The 18,122-nt window shown below is 41.6% G+C and overlaps 2 protein-coding genes across 5 annotated transcripts in view; both read right to left on the reverse strand.

The window, feature by feature from the left end:
* TBCD (tubulin folding cofactor D) overlaps positions 1-4,504 on the reverse strand; it is a 139,468-nt gene extending 134,964 nt beyond the window's left edge. For all 3 annotated transcript variants that reach the window (XM_075441207.1, XM_075441205.1, XM_075441206.1), the window contains exon 1: positions 4,166-4,504. In XM_075441207.1, the coding sequence (XP_075297322.1) occupies positions 4,166-4,358 (193 nt within the window). In that variant the 5' untranslated portion in view covers positions 4,359-4,504. The remainder of the gene's footprint in view (positions 1-4,165) is intronic.
* Positions 4,505-5,301: 797 nt separating this feature from the next.
* Positions 5,302-16,146, reverse strand: FN3K (fructosamine 3 kinase). Of its 2 annotated transcripts, XM_075441367.1 has the most exons (7): positions 13,334-16,146; positions 12,116-12,267; positions 10,684-10,775; positions 9,399-9,481; positions 8,371-8,493; positions 7,380-7,545; positions 5,302-5,531 (listed from the first exon to the last, which is right to left on the reverse strand). In XM_075441367.1, exons 1-7 carry the CDS (start codon positions 13,472-13,474, stop codon positions 5,404-5,406), a joined length of 885 nt encoding a protein of 294 aa, XP_075297482.1. In that variant the 5' UTR covers positions 13,475-16,146; the 3' UTR covers positions 5,302-5,403. The 2 variants fall into 2 exon arrangements, with proteins under 2 accessions (XP_075297482.1, XP_009938851.2); XM_009940549.2 differs by lacking the exon at positions 5,302-5,531 and having other exon boundaries at positions 5,538-7,545; positions 13,334-13,606.
* Between the last annotated feature and the right edge of the window lie 1,976 nt (positions 16,147-18,122).

Below are 18,122 nucleotides of genomic sequence, written 5' to 3' on the forward strand. Positions count from 1 at the left end.
ATATCTGCAATAAGCTATTCAAGTTAAAGGCTCTTTCAGGCATTAATTGTGAGATACACCCCTAATTCTAGACAGCTTTAGCTTAAGATTTCAGTACCCTTGAGCTAAGCGCTGTCAGCATCTGTAAGTGAGGTCAAAAAGTAAGAAAACTACAGAGACGTGACTGTAAAAATACAGTCTGTCCACGTCCGTAGTGCAATCATTTACCTGCGCTGAAGAATAAGCTCCCTTTGGGGGTCTCTCAAATCACTGCGGACAAATCCCACAGCCAGATGAAAGAAGCAATCGCTCAGTTCATTGCTGTCCTTCACGGCAGAGCTCTTTGTGGCTCTCCTTTCCTAAGTGCAACCTACCAGCACACCATTTCCAACGGAACTCTGCAAACAGAGACCACCACCAAACCACTACAGACTGCAGCTGCTCCAGCTTTACCTGGCACTTCAGCCCACACAGCAACCAGAATGCTGCTTTACACCTTTCTGCCTTGCTGTTCGCATCTTCTTCATTAGCACAGAACCCCACTTACTTTTACACACTGTTCTATCTGTTAGCACGTCAAATTATTGTCTTTAAAAACACACACACACACGGAAACATCTCAACATTCAGAAGTGTAGTAGCATGACACTTTTCCAACCCTGAGGCTAACACAGCCATGGGGAAATTCTCCCTGAACACACTGGGTTTTGCCACAAGGCCATCTTTGTTCCTGCGCCTGGAACAAATTTAAAGATATTCCACCACCAAGGATCTGTACTCAAACAGGGCATAGGCATTCCGAATCTCTTTGCTTTTGAGCTACCTTACAATAGCAGAAGAACAACCAACATAGTACTGCTTTGCATGTGAAGGTGCTCTTCACAATTCTGAGAGCTAGTTTTTTATTTTGAAATAAAAAACGGGAAATTGTGGCCAGCAGGTCGAGGGAGGGGATTCTGGCCCTTTACTCTGCTCTCGTGAGACCCCACCTGGAGTCCTGCGTCCAGTTCTGGGGCCCCCAACATAAGAAGCACATGGATGTGTTGGAGCGGGTCCAGAGGAGGCCATGAAGATGAACCGAGGGCTGGAGCACCTCTGCTACGACGACAGGCTGAGGGAGCTGGGGCTGCTCAGCCTGGAGAAGAGAAGGCTCCGGGGTGACCTTAGAGCAGCTGCCAGTGCCTGAAGGGGCCAACAGGAAGGATGGAGAGGGGCTTTTCACAAGGGGGTGTAGTGATAGGACAAGGGGGAACGGCTCTAAGCTAAAAGAGGGCAGATTTAGATTAGATATTAGGAAGAAATTCTTCACCATGAGGGTGGTGAAGCACTGGAACAGGCTGCCCAGAGAATCTGTGGCTGTCCCCTCCCTGGCAGTGTTCAAGGCCAGGTTGGATGGAGCTCTGAGTACCCTGGGCTGGTGGAAGGTGTCCCTGCTCATGGCAGAGGGGTTGGAACCAGATGATCTTTAAGGTCCCTTCCAACCCAAACCATTCTATGATTCTATGAAATTATTCTGCAAAGGACAAAGAATTCTTGACACATTTTAACCTGGACAAATACAAACTGTAGCTATTGCAATCTGTGCTCCTCAAAACTTTTCACATTATTTTGCTGCCATTAATATGCTATCTTCCTTTTGAGAACTGACTTGAGGAAAGACAACTTGAAACTGAGTATTGAAAAAACTAAGAATGACTTGCCACAGTTTTTAGAAACAAAAGCAATTCAGCTTAAACCTAAAATCAACAAGAAGCAGCTACAGAAATGAAAGCTGGATTTCAGAAGAGATCATTAAGTGGCCCAGTATTGTGCTGAAGATTGCCTGGGTCATTTTAGATCACAGAATCCCATCATGGTAGAGGTTGCAAGGGACCTCTGGAGATCATCGGCTCCAACCCCCTGCCAAAGCAGGGTCACCCACAGCAGGTTGCTCAGGACCTTGTCCAGTCAGGGTTTGAGTATCTCCAGAGAAGGAGAATCCCCACCTCTCTGGACAGCCTGTTCCAGGGCTCCGTCACCCTCAGAGAGAAGAAGTTGTTCCTCATGTTCAGACGGAACTTCCTCTGCTTCACTTTGTGCCCATTGCCCCTTGTCCTGTCGCTGGGCACCACTGGAAAGAGTTTGGCCTCATCCTCCTGACACCCACCCTGAAGATATTTACAAGCATTTAGAAGGTCCCCTCTCAGCCTTCTCTTCTTCAGGCTAAACAAGCCCAGCTCCCTCAGCCTTTCCTCGTAGGAGAGATGCTCCAGTCCCGTAAGATATCTAGTCAGAAAACAGCTTTTTAATTAGAAAACTACAATATCTTCCTAACCTCTCTTTTTCTTGTCTTTGTTTCTCAAACAGTTTTGCTCTCTATCCCCTTTCTCTGCTTGTCACATCAACACTTAGATTTCAGACATGACTCAACTGCAATAATGCTGCAGCTGACCAGTGGATGACACTGCACAACCACGTCCAAGACACCAGCCAGTCCAACAGCCTCCCCGCAGTAACTTCTACAATTCCACTGGGATACCATCGCACTGTCTCCTGCCAAGGGGGAAACCTGAGCTCCTAACCATCACTAACTTCCCATTGTAATTAATGATATCTTATGGCACGTACAAATAACAGAACTAGGGAACACAAGAAATAACATCAACGCTCAAAGCAGTGTCTCTCAAGCAGAAGTGGAGTTTAACAGCAAATTCCTTATCTTGCCAAACTGGTTTTCCAGATCATGGTCTGGCAATCTAAAGTAAAACCCCAAATCTAAACGCTGAAGAGAATGAACTGAAAAAAATGTTCTTCTAATGCTGTTATTTCAAAATAAGATCTTCCTAAATTTTCCTCCAAAATTATAGTTCCAGATTAAACTATCTTCCAAACTTCTAACAGGTCCCAAAACAATGAGCATCACTTGTTTTTTGTGAATGCTCTGCAGAACTACATTAAAACCCTCCATAACTGATCGTTACTGCGTTACCTGCATAGAGATAAAAGGCATTCCCTAAGCTTCAACGTTACATCCCACTCGTTTGGCCTGTTACCGTATTTGGGACACCTCGCCCAGGAAGGATCAAACGGCACCTTATGACGCTAAATATTATAAACAAGTATTGAACAAGATGCACAGCACCTATCAGTTTATTAACACTTCACTGATACGCTCTTCTAATACTTGTCGTACAGCATTATCCCCCACCTGCAAAGACCTGCTCCCAAGCAGTGCACAAGTCACCAGTTTCAATGGATAGCAAAGCAATTTTTCTCATAAGAACTTGTGTGATAGAGTGGAGATGCTCTTGCTGCTTCTTTCTGAAGATGTTCATCATTAACATCCTCAGGTGGAACAGTCACTTTAAGTCATTCAATTATAATTCTACTGAGCAACTTATGCAGGGTCAGATTTCCAAATCTGGGGGTTTCTGGTTTATTGTTTGCCTATCGAGTTTCTTTTTGTCAAAAACAAAGCCATTGGATCAATATTTTTACTGCAAATTTTTGCAACTTCACCATTTTTGCAAAAGTACTTGCAAAATGCTAGCCCACTTGATTTGTAAATACATGAAACTTTGAATTAACTTTTGCAAACCACCTGGTCAGAACACTGGAGCCAAAACACAGATGTGCACTATAACGGGCTAATTACCTAGGACACTGCTACATGCATGTAATTATATCGCTTCAGTACACAGCTGAGGTCTAGAAGCAGAGCAGCTTTCATTATAGGGCACAAAAGCTCAGCTACTAAGTCAGACCCAACTTGCCTCTGCTGAGAAACAGCTACCTGATCAGTATGGAGTCAGCTACCCTTCCTGTTTCCTATGAGATATAGAAGTAAGAACATTAAATCACCAATTTGAAGCTCAAAACGCATGCATTTTTAACAAGTAATTTGGTTTAAAAATGGCTTTATTTGACAGAGATACAAATTCTAACTGCACTATGGCCTGCATTTGAACAGGAATCTGGAGCCTAAACATGGTTCAGAATTCAGATCGCTTCCATCCAAGACCTGGGTTTTTATTTGTTTACAGCAATTAAGCACCCCGTGACAGTGCAATATGCATCTGTAAAGCACAACGAGCACAAAGCCGAACCTGAGCTGCCTGCTGAGCACGTGTCCGCACAGCCACCCAGGCACAGCCCGCGCCCCGGCCCTGTCCCGGTGCGGAGCCCTCCCTCGGGCCGAGGCGCTCACCTATGAACTTCTCCACGGCCGTCTCTCGAGCCCCCGGATCCCCGCAGAGCCCCGCCAGGCCACCGATCAGCCCCCGGACCTCCTGGCTCTCCGCGAAGCTCTCCAGGACGTTCCTCGCGGTGACGACCCCCGGCTCCTCATCCCGGCCTTCCCCTGGCTCCGGCTCCGCTCCATCCGCCTCGTCCAGCGCCATGCCCGCCGCCGCCCGCCCGCGCTGCTCCTCACGGCCCGGCTCCCGGAGGCGGTCAAGACGCGGCCACGGCCCCGGGGAGGGCGAGCGACGCCCCCGCCTCAGCCGGCCGCTCCGCGCGCGTTACCCGGCCAACCGCCACCGCCGCGTGCCCCGCGCGCCGCCGCCCGCGACCGCCCTCCTACGGGGCGCCGCGCGGGACCAAAGGCTGCAGCCGCGGCTGCGCGCCCGCGCGCGCCCCGCCCCTGCCGCAGGGCGGGCGGCTGAGGGGAGGCGGGCGGCGGGGCCGGGGCTCGGCTCGGGGTGTGGCGTCTGCCGGGCCCCGGGGCTCGCTGGGGACGGCGCTCTCCGTCTCGGCTGCGGCGCAGGCTCTGCCCGCCTTTCCGCCAGGCCGCCGAGCGCAGGAGCTCCCTCAGGGCGGGCAGAGCTGCCCCTAGTGCGCCTCTCACGGCGTTTTGCATCGGTGGCTGAAGGCGCCTGGAAGGCAGAGGGATCACGCCGTTACCCGTGACCTCCTCCAGTTCTTACCCTGTCCACGCCAAAACGTGAAATGCCATGGTTAGCATGGTAACTCCTTAGCTAAACCTGATAAAATTCAAAGTTTGGATGCCGAAAGCTACGGGAAGGGGAAGGGGAGCAAGTGGGTGGACGCATCCCTGCCACCTCACAGCAGGCGCTCTCCCTCAGGCCAGATTCTTCCCCATAAGCTTTCTCGGGAAGATGTTTTGTCATATTTCAGCCCTAGACATACCACGTCTCCACCCATTCATCTTTCCCCTCACACTGAATATTTTACCAGGTAACAGCACTACACCAGTTCTCTTACCACCAATGCTGGAAAACTAAACTTGGGGTCTGAAGCAGACATTCATTAAGTCACCTCAGGTTATCTTTTTACTAAATAGAAAATAAACTTGCAGGATCAGACCAGCTGACAAACAAAAATGGGTGCTCAGGGTGAGGTGAGTCACCTTCAGAGGGGTTCGTTTCGCTCCACTCCATTGATTATAAAGGAAATTCAGGGAGACCCTGAAGCCTGGTCTGGACATTAGGACAGGTAACTTCTCTTTCCCAGCATCCACCAACTCCATCCACAGCCAAATATCTCCTCTTCAGGCTCAAATTCGTCAAAGCAAACCACAACCACAAAGCGCAGGTACGCCAAACACCTAGTGTCTGCAAGGCAAGTATTTTATTTGAGAGGGAGATGAAGTTCACATGTACTTTCCACTGTAATACATGTATTTGTGTTAACAGTAAATACTAGTACACATGCACTGTGCTGTTTTCTCAGACCTGGATCTTTCAGCTATCAGCTACAATTTCAACTGTATTCTCTTATTGCACTTTTCCACTGTTATAATTGTATTAAGTGTTATAACCGCGCTGTGATAACCTCCCCTAATTGTAACCCAAATTCAAAGGAAGTAAAAAATTTTAACCACTTGTATTATATTTACAGAGAATGAAATGCATTTGTTTAAATCGTATCAATTGCAACACTAACTTTAAACTTTATGAAATCTTTATAGCACAGCCAAAGTAAAAAAAAAGTCTAAACACACTTAAGCATTTTTTAATATAATATTTTAGGTATTAGTCATGACAACTGTCTGAAGCCTAAAGACATAAGTTCAGTCATTCAGATCTTCTGATTCTCATAAGCATTTGTTGGGACTGCACTTACATTTACTTTCTTTACAACTTTCATTAAAAACCCATGGATTTGCTAATGTACTCTAGCTCACATTGTATGCCAATATCTTTGTTGCACATTTTTTTTCCCCAAATTCTCATTGCCTATGTTTTCTGTAAAAATAAAGCAGCTAGGAATATTAAAAAACATTATAAAACCATATAATTTGACACTGTTCCTTCAATAATCCAGCAGTGGCAGAACAGACTAGCTTTGCCTACTGTATATTATTTTCTAAAATTGAAAATACATCAAGCACCAACCAACACAGCAGCAATAGATGCTTTCTTGTAATCAAAACCCTAAGCCTCCATCCCACTTTTTGCTATCTTCTTACAAAGTTGTAACACACTAAAATATCATATTAAAACTATGATATGTTACTATCAAACCTGTGTGGTAACAACCCACTTTCTGACTACACAGTTAATTACCAAGGAACTACAGAGACATCCTTTTTACAAAATACCACTGTAACTTAATTTCTCTTAGCAAGAGAAAAACAAAAGCATGTAAGTAAACTACATTAAAATAAATACTAGAAAATTTATTAATTATATATGCTTGTCAAGTGCAGTCCAAAGGGCCATTTCTGCTCTTTAAATCAAAAAGAGAATGTTTTCATTTTCAGATTCATAGAATCTGATTTAAATTTTGTATTAGGACACTTAACATGGGAATGACGACAGAAATATAAATGGGAAAAGGGATGGAAACAGAGACAGAAAACTAAAACAGAACAAAAAAGGGGAGATGTAAGGAACTAGTAGCTACCACAGTAGCTCTCAGTACTGAGCTGCCGATAGAGCAGGAGCAGCAGTGGCAAGGTGCAAACAACTGTGGAAACGCAGCAGCTATGAAGTGAGACTCTGTGAAGAGTAAGGTTAGGCTGTCACATTACTTTTCCAACCTAGTGGAGTCCTCACAAGGAATGCAGTCTGTTCCTGCAGCAGGGTATGACTCTGTGCTAGTAAACTAGTGTACAAGTCAAAAATTACACAATAATTTAACACTTAGTGAGGCTCAAAAGTGTACTAAGTCTTTGACATGTCAGATGTTTTATCATCAACATTAATTCCTAGTTTGCATTTCTTCTGATAAGCAGAGGCTGTTCATTACTAAGGGACTGTGTCAGAATTTCTCAATCCTATCTGGTTACTTTAAAAGTTTTCTCATTACATTTAGGGTAGACCCCCTGTACCCCTTCCCAAAATGGTTCCAGTGGTTTATGTAATTAAAGAGCTGATACAATTTGTTTCGTTTCTCAAATCCCGGAGCTTTGGGTATTTTACTATGATAGGCAGAGAAAAAAGAGCTGCTAAACCCACCAAACATTCCAGCAATGGCCAGTTCAAATTCTGAATGGCCGTAGAAGGAAGCAGGGTCAAAGATAATTGGTCCAGAGTCATCCTCAGCCACGTTTCCTGCCCACAGGTCCCCGTGCAGAAGAGCAGGAACAATTTCTACGTCACAGAACATTTCAGGAATCTTTGGCTGAAAGAGCACAAACAAACATGCAACAATTACATAATTTTTAACAAAATATTAAATAAAACAAAGCACTGTAGTATAAAAGAGACCAAGCTGGTTAAATACTGCCTGTTTTCAGTCCTCATGCAGTGCTTTTGAAGTTGCTAGCTACAAGCATAAACCTAAACTCTAAGCCAGTAATAAATGTTCTTGGTTGTTCTTGATAGAGATTAGCAAATCATTTAATTCAGTCTAGTATCAACATCTAGTTGTATTGTTTCTAGATGTCGATACTATTCGCTGACACAAGAAATATAAAATAAATTTCATGTAAATTAAAAGGTTTCAGTGGCAAAAGGGCAGCAGTAAACATCTGTACCAATTAAGCAGAATTAAGGAACAAATTTGTGATGTAGAGCTTGCAGAGGAATACATTCCTGGCTGTTTCCCCAGTGCTGCATGGAGTGTGACCTGAACCACAGTCTCACCTGTGAGCCTGGATCAATTTGAAAAACAAAAAATCTGCCTGAGCAGCAGATTCTTACCTATTTTGCAACATCAAGCTCTTAGATAGTATTTACCATCTTATTAGTATTAGCTGTATTCTAAGAAATAAATGTCAGTGCTGAACTGCAGGTTTATGTTCACTATCTATTCACTATCTATTAAAAAACGGAAAGAGCAACATTAATTCTTTTCAGCTGACAATGTTGTTGGACCAGCTGTGAAGCTAGTGCAGTTACTGCTGTTCATTAAAAGCTATGTAAATCTCGTACAAACACCTTTAAAATTCCACTGGTACATTTTTTTCTAACACTCTAAAAAACAGACTCAAGACATGGTTCATACTTTTAGCTGTGACCAAAGTTCTCTGGCTTCTCTGTCTCCATAATCTTTTTCAATCAAATCCAGTTGAGCTTGGAGTCGGTAACGAATAAAGAAGGACGGCCAATCACTCTGCCATTCATTCACCTAGAAAATACGATGCAGAGGTTTGTAATAAATAGTTTCAACATACCTATGTATTATTAATACTATGTATATCAAGTTAAAATGTCCGATGCGGACACAATGGCCTAGACAACGTTAGTCTGACCTACGCACAATGTTATTAGACATTTCGTGGATTGTCCTTTTGGGAGTGATGCTCTCTTCTATGCTTAGGTGGGGCTGTCCTTAACATGAGATGTAAGTTGAGGTTCTGGCTATTTTCATTCATTCAAATTTTCTTAATGTATTTTAGAGGAGAGCTTCTGGTGAGATCATTTGAGTTGTTCCATATGAAATTCCAAAAATCCTTCTGGAAATGCATAAATATTTGTTCATTTTTGTAATTATTCATTGATTTTTATTGAGTAATGTGTTTCTAATCGGGTGAAAAGTTGTACTTTGCAAAGAGTGAGATATTGAAAGTTCATTCAGTTAAATAGTAGAATAAATTCTACCACGAGCAGAGACAGCAAATGACTGATTTATCTCTGAGAGCCCTTTCCAACATCTTATGTGATATGTTACATGATGAGGCTCTCTAAAAGCAGTGGATTTTGCTATTTGAGATCCATATAGTAGGGGTTTAGAAAAAAACAAAACCAAGACAGGGTTTGTGAAGGGATACTTATTTTACTAAGTATCACCAAGCTAAATAACCACCACAAAATTTCAAACTCTTACTCAATCCACTGTGTCTGCTTGCCACATGCACTGCAGCAAGCCACACACATTGAACAGCCATCATAGTCCCTTCACTGTCAGGTTAAAATGAAACAGTGAAAGCAAAACTCTGATCACAAAGCTGAAGGCCAAGGAAACAAGCTTTTGTATAAGCAGTTTATAAAGCTGTATGGGTACATGACAGCTTTCACAGGCACGGAACATACCTGTGGTATATAACCACAGCAAGTGGCAGTATGGAATCCAAACTTATCCACATAGTGAGACTCAGAGCAGCCTGCTCCTTTACCTAAGAAACAAAATAAATATTGGGAGTTTTGAGATCCTTACATAGTAAAGTTTGCAAACACAGAACTAAATTTCAGAGAATAGGCATATAAAATAATTTTAAGCAGTATGTTACACTTACTTCATGGTCACAACCCACTCTGAAAATGGTAAGAACTCTCTTACACTTGAAGATACGGAATGGAAACGGAGACACAATTAGTCACAGTTAGTGATTTTTTCTTTGCGTAAAAGAGTTAGACATTCAAGAACAAAGTCCATATACCAGATTCACAATTTACTGTTCCGACACTTGAACTCGTTGTCATTAAACATGGCTTATTTTTGATTTACAGATTATTTGTGACCTGCCAGTAATGTGGCCTTCACTCAAAAATAATGGATTATAATATGTCCACCACTAAGAGTCAAACCTGGTCCATCCCTGAAGTCATGGGAAAGACACAGGTACAGACTGGTGGTTCAGATTTTAATAATAACAACTGTAAAATAATAGTTCTTTGTATAGCTTCCTTTTTTTTTTTTTCATTTATGCCTTAATCCACTTTCCAAAGAATGATGGAAAGCATCTTCACTGAAGTCAACAGAAACTGGATCAAGACCTCACGCTGCTGAACTACAGTTGTCTTCAAGGAGCAGCAATTGTTGTATATTTTGCCACATATTTGAGTCCAAAAACGTAATCCCCAACATCTTTAAAGAAAAACTTAATTATGTATTTACTAACTGGGACCATATTCTGTAATAAGTTAAACATCTAAACCAACAGTAAATAAAGAGGATGTCTGTAAGATCATGAGCATTTTAAGAGACTGATGGTACATGAGGTTGAAAAGTTTAACTGACACTGAAAAAGACAACTAGTCCAAATTTTCAGTTACTAAGTGTTGAAAGCTTGAACTATCAAACATTGGCACTTTTTCTTAATAAATTTCAGTATCCGCTTAATTTTATACAACAAAGTATATACAAAATGCAGAATTAAATTTAGTTTTGTCAAGGTTAAAATGGTATGTTTAAAAATTGTAATAGTAATTATAATTCCTGTGTATATAATGTACATTTGAGAAGTATAGGGACAGGAGGGACATATCTCATGAAACAGTGTCCCAGTATTGGCTTTAATTATCTTTAAAATTATAATACGAAGCAGCCAAATGATTTATTTCATTTGTGGTTTAGTACATGTTATCAATACTCTACCAATTGTGTTCCCCTCCTTTCTCAATTTCTCTCCAAGCTTCTGGTTATAAAGATGAAGATCTGCTATCTGCTCTCCAAGCTTTGAAGAATATCTGTAGGATCAAAAAACAAAATGAAATTGAAACCAGGTAAGTGAACAAAATATTACAGGGAAAAAAAATTTCAATTAAATATGACGAAGTATATTTTTGGCAAATACAGAACCTTAATCAACTTCACAAGTACATAAGAGGGAGCAAATGACTAGACAACAACTCTGAAGAAACAGGCAGTAACAGATTAGAAAATGAACATAAGTCAATGCTCTTGCAAGAAAGGTAAACAGAACACAAGGTTATATAAACAGGAGCACAGAATCAGGAGGATCAAGTAATCTTCCTTATCAGCTCCACATTAATAAGCAGAGAATAGAACATGGTATCTACTTTTGGGCCTCATACTTTGAGATCAGCTGAACAGCAGTAAGAATGGTAGATCTAAAGAGAAGCAAGGATTGAGTTGAGGTTGCTTAATGCAGAAGACAAGCAACTGAAAAACAGTTAAAATATTGCACAGATCCCTGAACAGGAGCTGCAAGGAAGGAAAATAACTACTTCTCCATGCCCAGAATGGGTAGAAAATAATGGGTTTAAAATTGCAACCAGGAGGACTGAGGTTAGACATTAGAAAACCTTTCCTAGGAACAGTGGAATGGATTGGAATGGACTGTTTGGGGAGGCTGTGGAATTGCCATTATTCTCCCAATATAAATAGATAGGATGGACAAACAGCTGCCAGAAGAGCCATAGGCATTACTGTGTTCCCGTAGAGGCCCATAACAAAACAGTTAACTCCTGAGAGCCTATGGTCAGGAGCCTATGGCTCCTGAGTTCCATGTTCAGGTTGGTTGACAGACGAAATGGAACTTCATGTTACCTATTCATTTAGTTCTTCCTCACCCTAGTGCCTTTGACCTTGTTGACTGGCTTGTTGACTGTACTTGAAGATTATACTTAGAGAAGCAGAGGTTTCAAAGACATGAGCAGCCTATAAGTTTAAAGAAAATTGGTAGGCAATGAAAAGAAACTCAAATTAAAAACCTCGTGAGGGCAAGATGGGCTAAACTCAGCCATTATCACATTCATTTTAGTAGCATCGCAGCACACGTGGACCAGCATACAAAGCTCTAGGCTAGTGATAGCATGCCATTGCTATTGCAGGTAGAGGGTCAGGGAAGAGCAAACTATGGGGAAGGAGAATATACACACATAACTATACAGGTGTCGACGTATTTTTAATGTGTACACATACACACATGCAAACATGGATCTTGACAGATATAAGCCCTATCTCTGCGAGAACAGAGAGGTTCTTCTCATTAAGTTTTCTGACTGACTGTAAGATATAAGAAAATATGCCCCAAATCATAGCAAAAACAGATGTGCAGACATACTTGTTGAGGTGCTTCATCTTTAGGTACTCCATGACGAACATTGCTCCTCCTCCAGGCAGGTCAATTACTTTAATAGGCTGAGGCACTCTCACAATATTGGTTTTCTGAATAGCTTCCAAACTTGCCATTTCCCCTTCAAACATTTTTCTAGCCTGTCAAGGAATAAGAACATCCTTGGGCTAAACTATGGATGTCTGCAACAAGTACTTCAGAAAAACCAGCCTTGTTTACAAAGTTATAAGGAGTTAATTCATCTTGATAAAAGAATGTAGCTGCAGCAAGTTTTCAGTCCACACAGGGAGATTTGAGGACCTTAATTCCAACTTCTTTTTTTTTCCAAATTCGTTCCAGGGTAGTAGGATATGTCACATTTCACCATAATTTGCAGATGCTTAGGGAGATACCAAACTTCTCAGATGTAACAGTATCTCTGAGGATAATATCCAAGACCTCCTCCTTCAAAACCCCAGCTGACCACTACTAAATGAAGTAGAAGATTGAACTCTTAACCTCGTTCTCCTTTCCATGCAGGTCAATGGCCACCAGATGGAGATGACAGTACATATATTAAGCCTATGCTCTGCATTTCTGAAGTAAAGATGCTGTTCGTCACAGCAGTTTTAGTACGGTTTTGATATTGGTAAAGCAAATTTCTGATGCCTTTTTTTGTGTTACAAAAAGTAATTGCGTATTTGTTTAGTAATGGTAAAGTCAAGAGCTTGGCCTGAAAAATTGCAAGAGTCTTACTACTAGAAACACAAAAAGCATCGAGGAAGTTTGAAACCTCTGTAGCTTTAAAAATAATACACGACTTTTAGCACTGGTGCCCTGTTTCCTCCCTCCCACTATTCTGTCTTCCCAACTGAAACATGCAGAGGAACGCAGTGAATGCAAATTCAGCATTAGGCTTTTCCAGACTCTAAGGACTACAATAACAGCTCTGTACGTAGCCTCCTTTCTACATATCGCAACAGCAGTTCCTGTTGTTGAGGGTTATTGCATTGCATTACATCTCATTTAGCATTAACCAAACCTGCTGCATTAATACTTGATATAAAACAGACTACAGCTTTTAAAAAAAAAAACCTGAAAGGAAAACTGGAATAATTAAAAGTCAGCCTGAAAATGCAGAACCCTAAATTATTAATAATCAGGTGCTTTTAAAATAAAAAGCCCTCTACATACAATATTAGTAGTTAAATAACTGCTAGCATTAACCTGAGGTTTGTGGTTGATTTTCACAAATACTCGTCCGCTGTCTGTTTCATAGCCTTGGCTTTGGCTAATGTATCCTCCTCCCGAGCTTCCAAACGCCTTCAGAACGGAAGTTTTCAATTCTGTTTTCAGGATTTTTTCCATGGTAATTTCCAGGCTGCTGCAGCTGCTTTCTGCTAAATCCACTGCAAAACAAGATTAAAGGTTTGGGTCCTTCTTTCACTGTCACTCTGCGATGAGGTAGAAAGGGCCACCCACCAAATTAAAAAAAAAAAAAAAAAAAAACAAAAACGCAACCCCCCCCAAAAAAAAAACCAAACCCAGAGATAATGTTTCAAAATGCTTTGTTTCCCATGGGCTTTTATACATGAAAAATAAAAATCTTTAGAAATATTTGCTAGAATAAAACTGAGAGGCGTGTCCTGGGTCCTCTCTCCGCTGTGCTGAGAGCTGCTGGTATTTGTAGTTTGGACCCGTTTTTCTTTTTTCAGCTCTGTGATCGCGTTGTAGAAGAGGTCATTTTTAAGCCAACCCACTAGAGGGAGTCCAAGTGCAACAATACCAGCTCCGTGCCTCTGTTGTATTGGGGTCACTGAAGATGCAAACACAGCTGCAGTCCGTAAGATGGAATTAAATCACGCTGCTGACCACAAGTCAGGCTCCAGAAGCATGTGGAAATGTTGGTGGGTTTTTTCTCTGCTTGTAGTTGCTTTGTGTGGACTGGAGTTCTGTTGTCACCACTGAGATCTTTAGAATGCTTTGCTTTCTTGGGACATAATTCAGTCTCTTACTTGTAAGAGACACTCAAAAGACTTTGATTGCCTGAAAGCACCTTCAAGTCAGTGATGCAGTAACATGCTCAGGGTTGTACATTATCAAGTAAAAATTCATACTAAAAGCATCAAGCTGGAAATAAAGAAATTTGGGATACTGTTCCTATATGCTTGTCCAGATTTAACATGATCTTTAGGACATTTTTTCCACCTTTTTATCTCCTTTCATAATCTCTAACACAGAGAAAGAAGATCCCTTGGGTACTGCTGAATTTCATCACTTTGTACTTGCAAAGTGCACTGACACCCTAAGATATAGTGTTAAACCTTTAAAACATGTTATCGTAACCCAGACCCTACAATATTTGTTTTAATAATGTCTCTGTAAAGATAACATATTTTTTTAGGTGGCTATGATCGACTTCCAGCACATTACAATCCATGGAGCAGCAATGCCTACCATCTCCCCACGGAATTTCTGGATTCTGTTGCCACTGTCGCACTGTGCTTTCTTGCATTTATCTCTTTTCACTACTATTTGTTTGCATCAATTCATATATGCCATTTGGTTTTGACAGAGAAAGGAATGATTACTGGACAAATAATGGCTTCATTTAAGTAGGCTTTTCACTATGTTCACAAATGGTTCCAGTCCTACATGGAGTGAAAAATATCAGTGTAGTAACAAGTTACTTCTCAGACAAGCAATTTCTCAGAACATAGCTCCGTATGGTACACGGCGCAGCTGGAACATAGCAGACCTCAGAGGGACAGACTCGCTAAGGAGGAACTTTTTTAGCATCCAGATTTATTTGAGCAGGACATTGCTTACAGAGTAAGAGCACAAGCTGGAGGGGTGCAGCTCATGGCCTGTAATCAGAAACAGCGATTCAAATACAGAAGAGTATTCAAGAACAGCAAGAAGCCACACTCGAGGTTACGTATCTTGGTTGGACATTTGCATTATTTCTAAAGTAACCAGTGACTGCTTTGGCAATCATTCTACAAAGTCCAGCTGTAATATTTTATAATTGTTGCATCACTGATAGACTAACTGTAAAACAGATTATTCACAAAACAGAACTACAGAAAATACTGTAGGGGAGAGGCAGAGTCAGCACTTACTGTAGGAGTCTCAAGTAGTTGGTCCATAAAGCCTCATGGGGCATTTGTGCCTAGCAAGGGAGCCACAGCTGCTAAAGCAAACAACTATGCCCAGCCCAAAGCAAGCTTACAGCATAAGGGCTCAGCATACACATTAAATCACAGTAAACCAGTGCATACACACTCAAAGCAACTTGATTATGACTGTAGATCTTGGACAGTTTGAAGCAGTTAGTTAATACGACTCTCATTGATTTACAGATGGTGAAAATGCCAAGCAATTTGAATTTCAGGAACGAAGCCATAAAGAGTACCCTACTACTAGAACAATGGTCTCCAACTGCTGAAGGGAGGGAATCATACTCTAGGTTGCAATGGAGCAGCTGGGGAAAGGAATAAACTTTTCTGGCAACAAAATAAATAACAATGAGCATGGACTCTTGTCTCTGCATAGTGAAAGATACAGTAATTCATTTTTCTATTTACTTGTTAAGATAAAAAAAAAACAAACCAACCAAGGAGAATGGATCTTCATGCACTATATTGCTATTGAACCCGAAATTTTTGCAGTCCAGTATGCCATGGATGTCTCTTCTACAATGTCCAGTGAATATGCAAACAGTTACTGACTGTAACACTTCTTTCAGCATTCTGATGTTTTGTTTCATTTTTGGCTAAACCAGAAACAGGACTCTGTTAATCCACATATATTGCATCACTTGCATAGTAGCCAAGAGATAAGAAAGCCTTCAGTCTGCTTCCACGGTGGATCAATATTTAACTAGTAACGCAGAGGTGAGAGGCCTGGTTTCCTAACATTTTGTTCACGGTGTTTCCAGTCAAGCTGCTTCGAACAGCATCATTTCAAACACCAGAAGTGAGAAGCGTCCCAGGCGGGCCCGGCCGGGCCCGGCCGGCAGCGGTTCAGCACCACGGCCAGGCCGCGGAGGAGCCAGCGGGCAGGGACTGCGGCGCGCCCGCCGCCAGCCCCGCCCGGCGGCTCCGCTTCTGCGCCGCCCGCGGGGCGAGGCTGCCAGCGCAGCCTGCAGCCGGGCAGCCGCGCAGCGCTCTGCCTCTTGGCTCGCTCACAGCAAAGAAGCTATATGGAACAGTGTAAGCCAAGAGCGAGAATGGACTTTCCATCGTAAAAACCTCCCTTCCTTGGACAGAAGTCATAGTTTCTCAGTAAAGAACTATCCAAGGACAAATAATTCAGAGCTCCTGTAATCCTGTAGATCTGATCTTCGGCATAACTGCACAGGCTGTAGCTCTGTATACAATATCAACCGTGTCTTGGGAGAGTCCACTGAATTCTTGGAGATTTCATTGAAAAAAATGTTGAAAAGTAACTGAATATTATTTTACAAAGAAAAATAATAAAGCTATTGTGACTCTGGTGTGGCTTAGTTACCAGAAATATATTTTCCCCTTAAATCTTTTGTCACAAACTGTGCCTACAAGTCAAGTTAATTACATACCACTTCCCACCTGCTTTTGCTTCTGCTAGAACAGTCCAGCGTCAATTAAAATGACCAGATCTATTCCGGAACAACAGCGAGGATGAAAAGCAGGAAGAGAAACAGTACTAGAGTGCAACATTTGCATCTGCAGGCAGTTTTTGCAGATCACAGCAGTCCATGAGAATGAAAACAAACAAACAAACAAAAAAAAAAAATCACACTGACATGTAGAGTGCAGAGGAACTATCAGCAATTCAGCAGAAATGCAGGTTCTTGCAGAGAGGTTCCAAATGGATGTATTTTCACAATGAGGGCAGTCAAGCCATGAAATCCCTTGGAGGGTTTCAAGACCAGACCAGATAAAGTCCTAAATAACCTGGCATGTCCTCATAACTCATCCTGCTTTAAGCAGGACATTGAACTAAGTGACCTCCTGAGGTCTCTCCCAACCTGAATCTTCCTGAGATCCTAACTACTGAGTGCAGATTTCCAAGTTTCCCTTCCCCTAACTCCTCTCCTAGGCAGAAGCTGATGTTATTAAAATTATGCACAACCATATCCCAAACTATTAATTAATTCCTCGAGGAACTAATTTGAAAATTTAACTTAAGAAAAATATAGAGATCTGGTTTTCAAAATATTAAAAACAAATGCCTCGAGATGCTTTAGTCTATATAATCATGTGTATTGTGACCCATCTTGAGAAAAGACTTAGAAACATCATGAGAGGATATGACAATTTTTTACAATATACAAATACACGTACACTGTACATTTAAGAAAAATTCAGTGGTTCTTTTACCCTTTGTCCTTGTACAAATAGGAATAGAAAGTCAGCAAAATTATGACATGGAACCAGGAAATACGGAATGAGAGCATGGGAACAAGGAAACACGCTCAGCAGATTTAGAATGCACAGAAGGAGCCAAGAGGAAGGAATACACGAGCAGGAAAAGCAGAACACATTAGCTTTAAACTATGAGAGAAAGGGATAAAGAATAACAAAGGCACACCTCGAAACACAGAATGCAACAAAATGATGAAAGAGAGTTCTAAGAGCAATGCACAACTATACAATACATAAGAAAAAAAAAATTACCTTACAGAACTGCAGCAATTTCTTCTTAAGAGTTTACTAGCAGCCTGCCTTCAGAAGAGATTTCATCCCCTTCTCCATCCTCCGATTCAACTGCTGTCGATAAGAACTCAAAACCAAGGGATCCACGGTACAGTAGAGCTCGCTTTTACAACCCGTTTGTATTCTTTACACCCCTCCCATTTTTAACTGTAGCACAAAATGGCTTTGAAAACATGAACATAATACCCCTTTCACTAAAACTCTAAATACAATTGTTTCTATTTACATAACCTGCACATAACACAATTTTCTGTGAATAATAAAAATATTTTTATTTGTTTCTATTGGGAAAAGGTGATCTTTGAAGACTGTTTATG

This window comes from Opisthocomus hoazin, chromosome 21 (genome assembly GCF_030867145.1).
Source record: "Opisthocomus hoazin isolate bOpiHoa1 chromosome 21, bOpiHoa1.hap1, whole genome shotgun sequence".
Lineage (NCBI taxonomy): Eukaryota > Metazoa > Chordata > Aves > Opisthocomiformes > Opisthocomidae > Opisthocomus > Opisthocomus hoazin.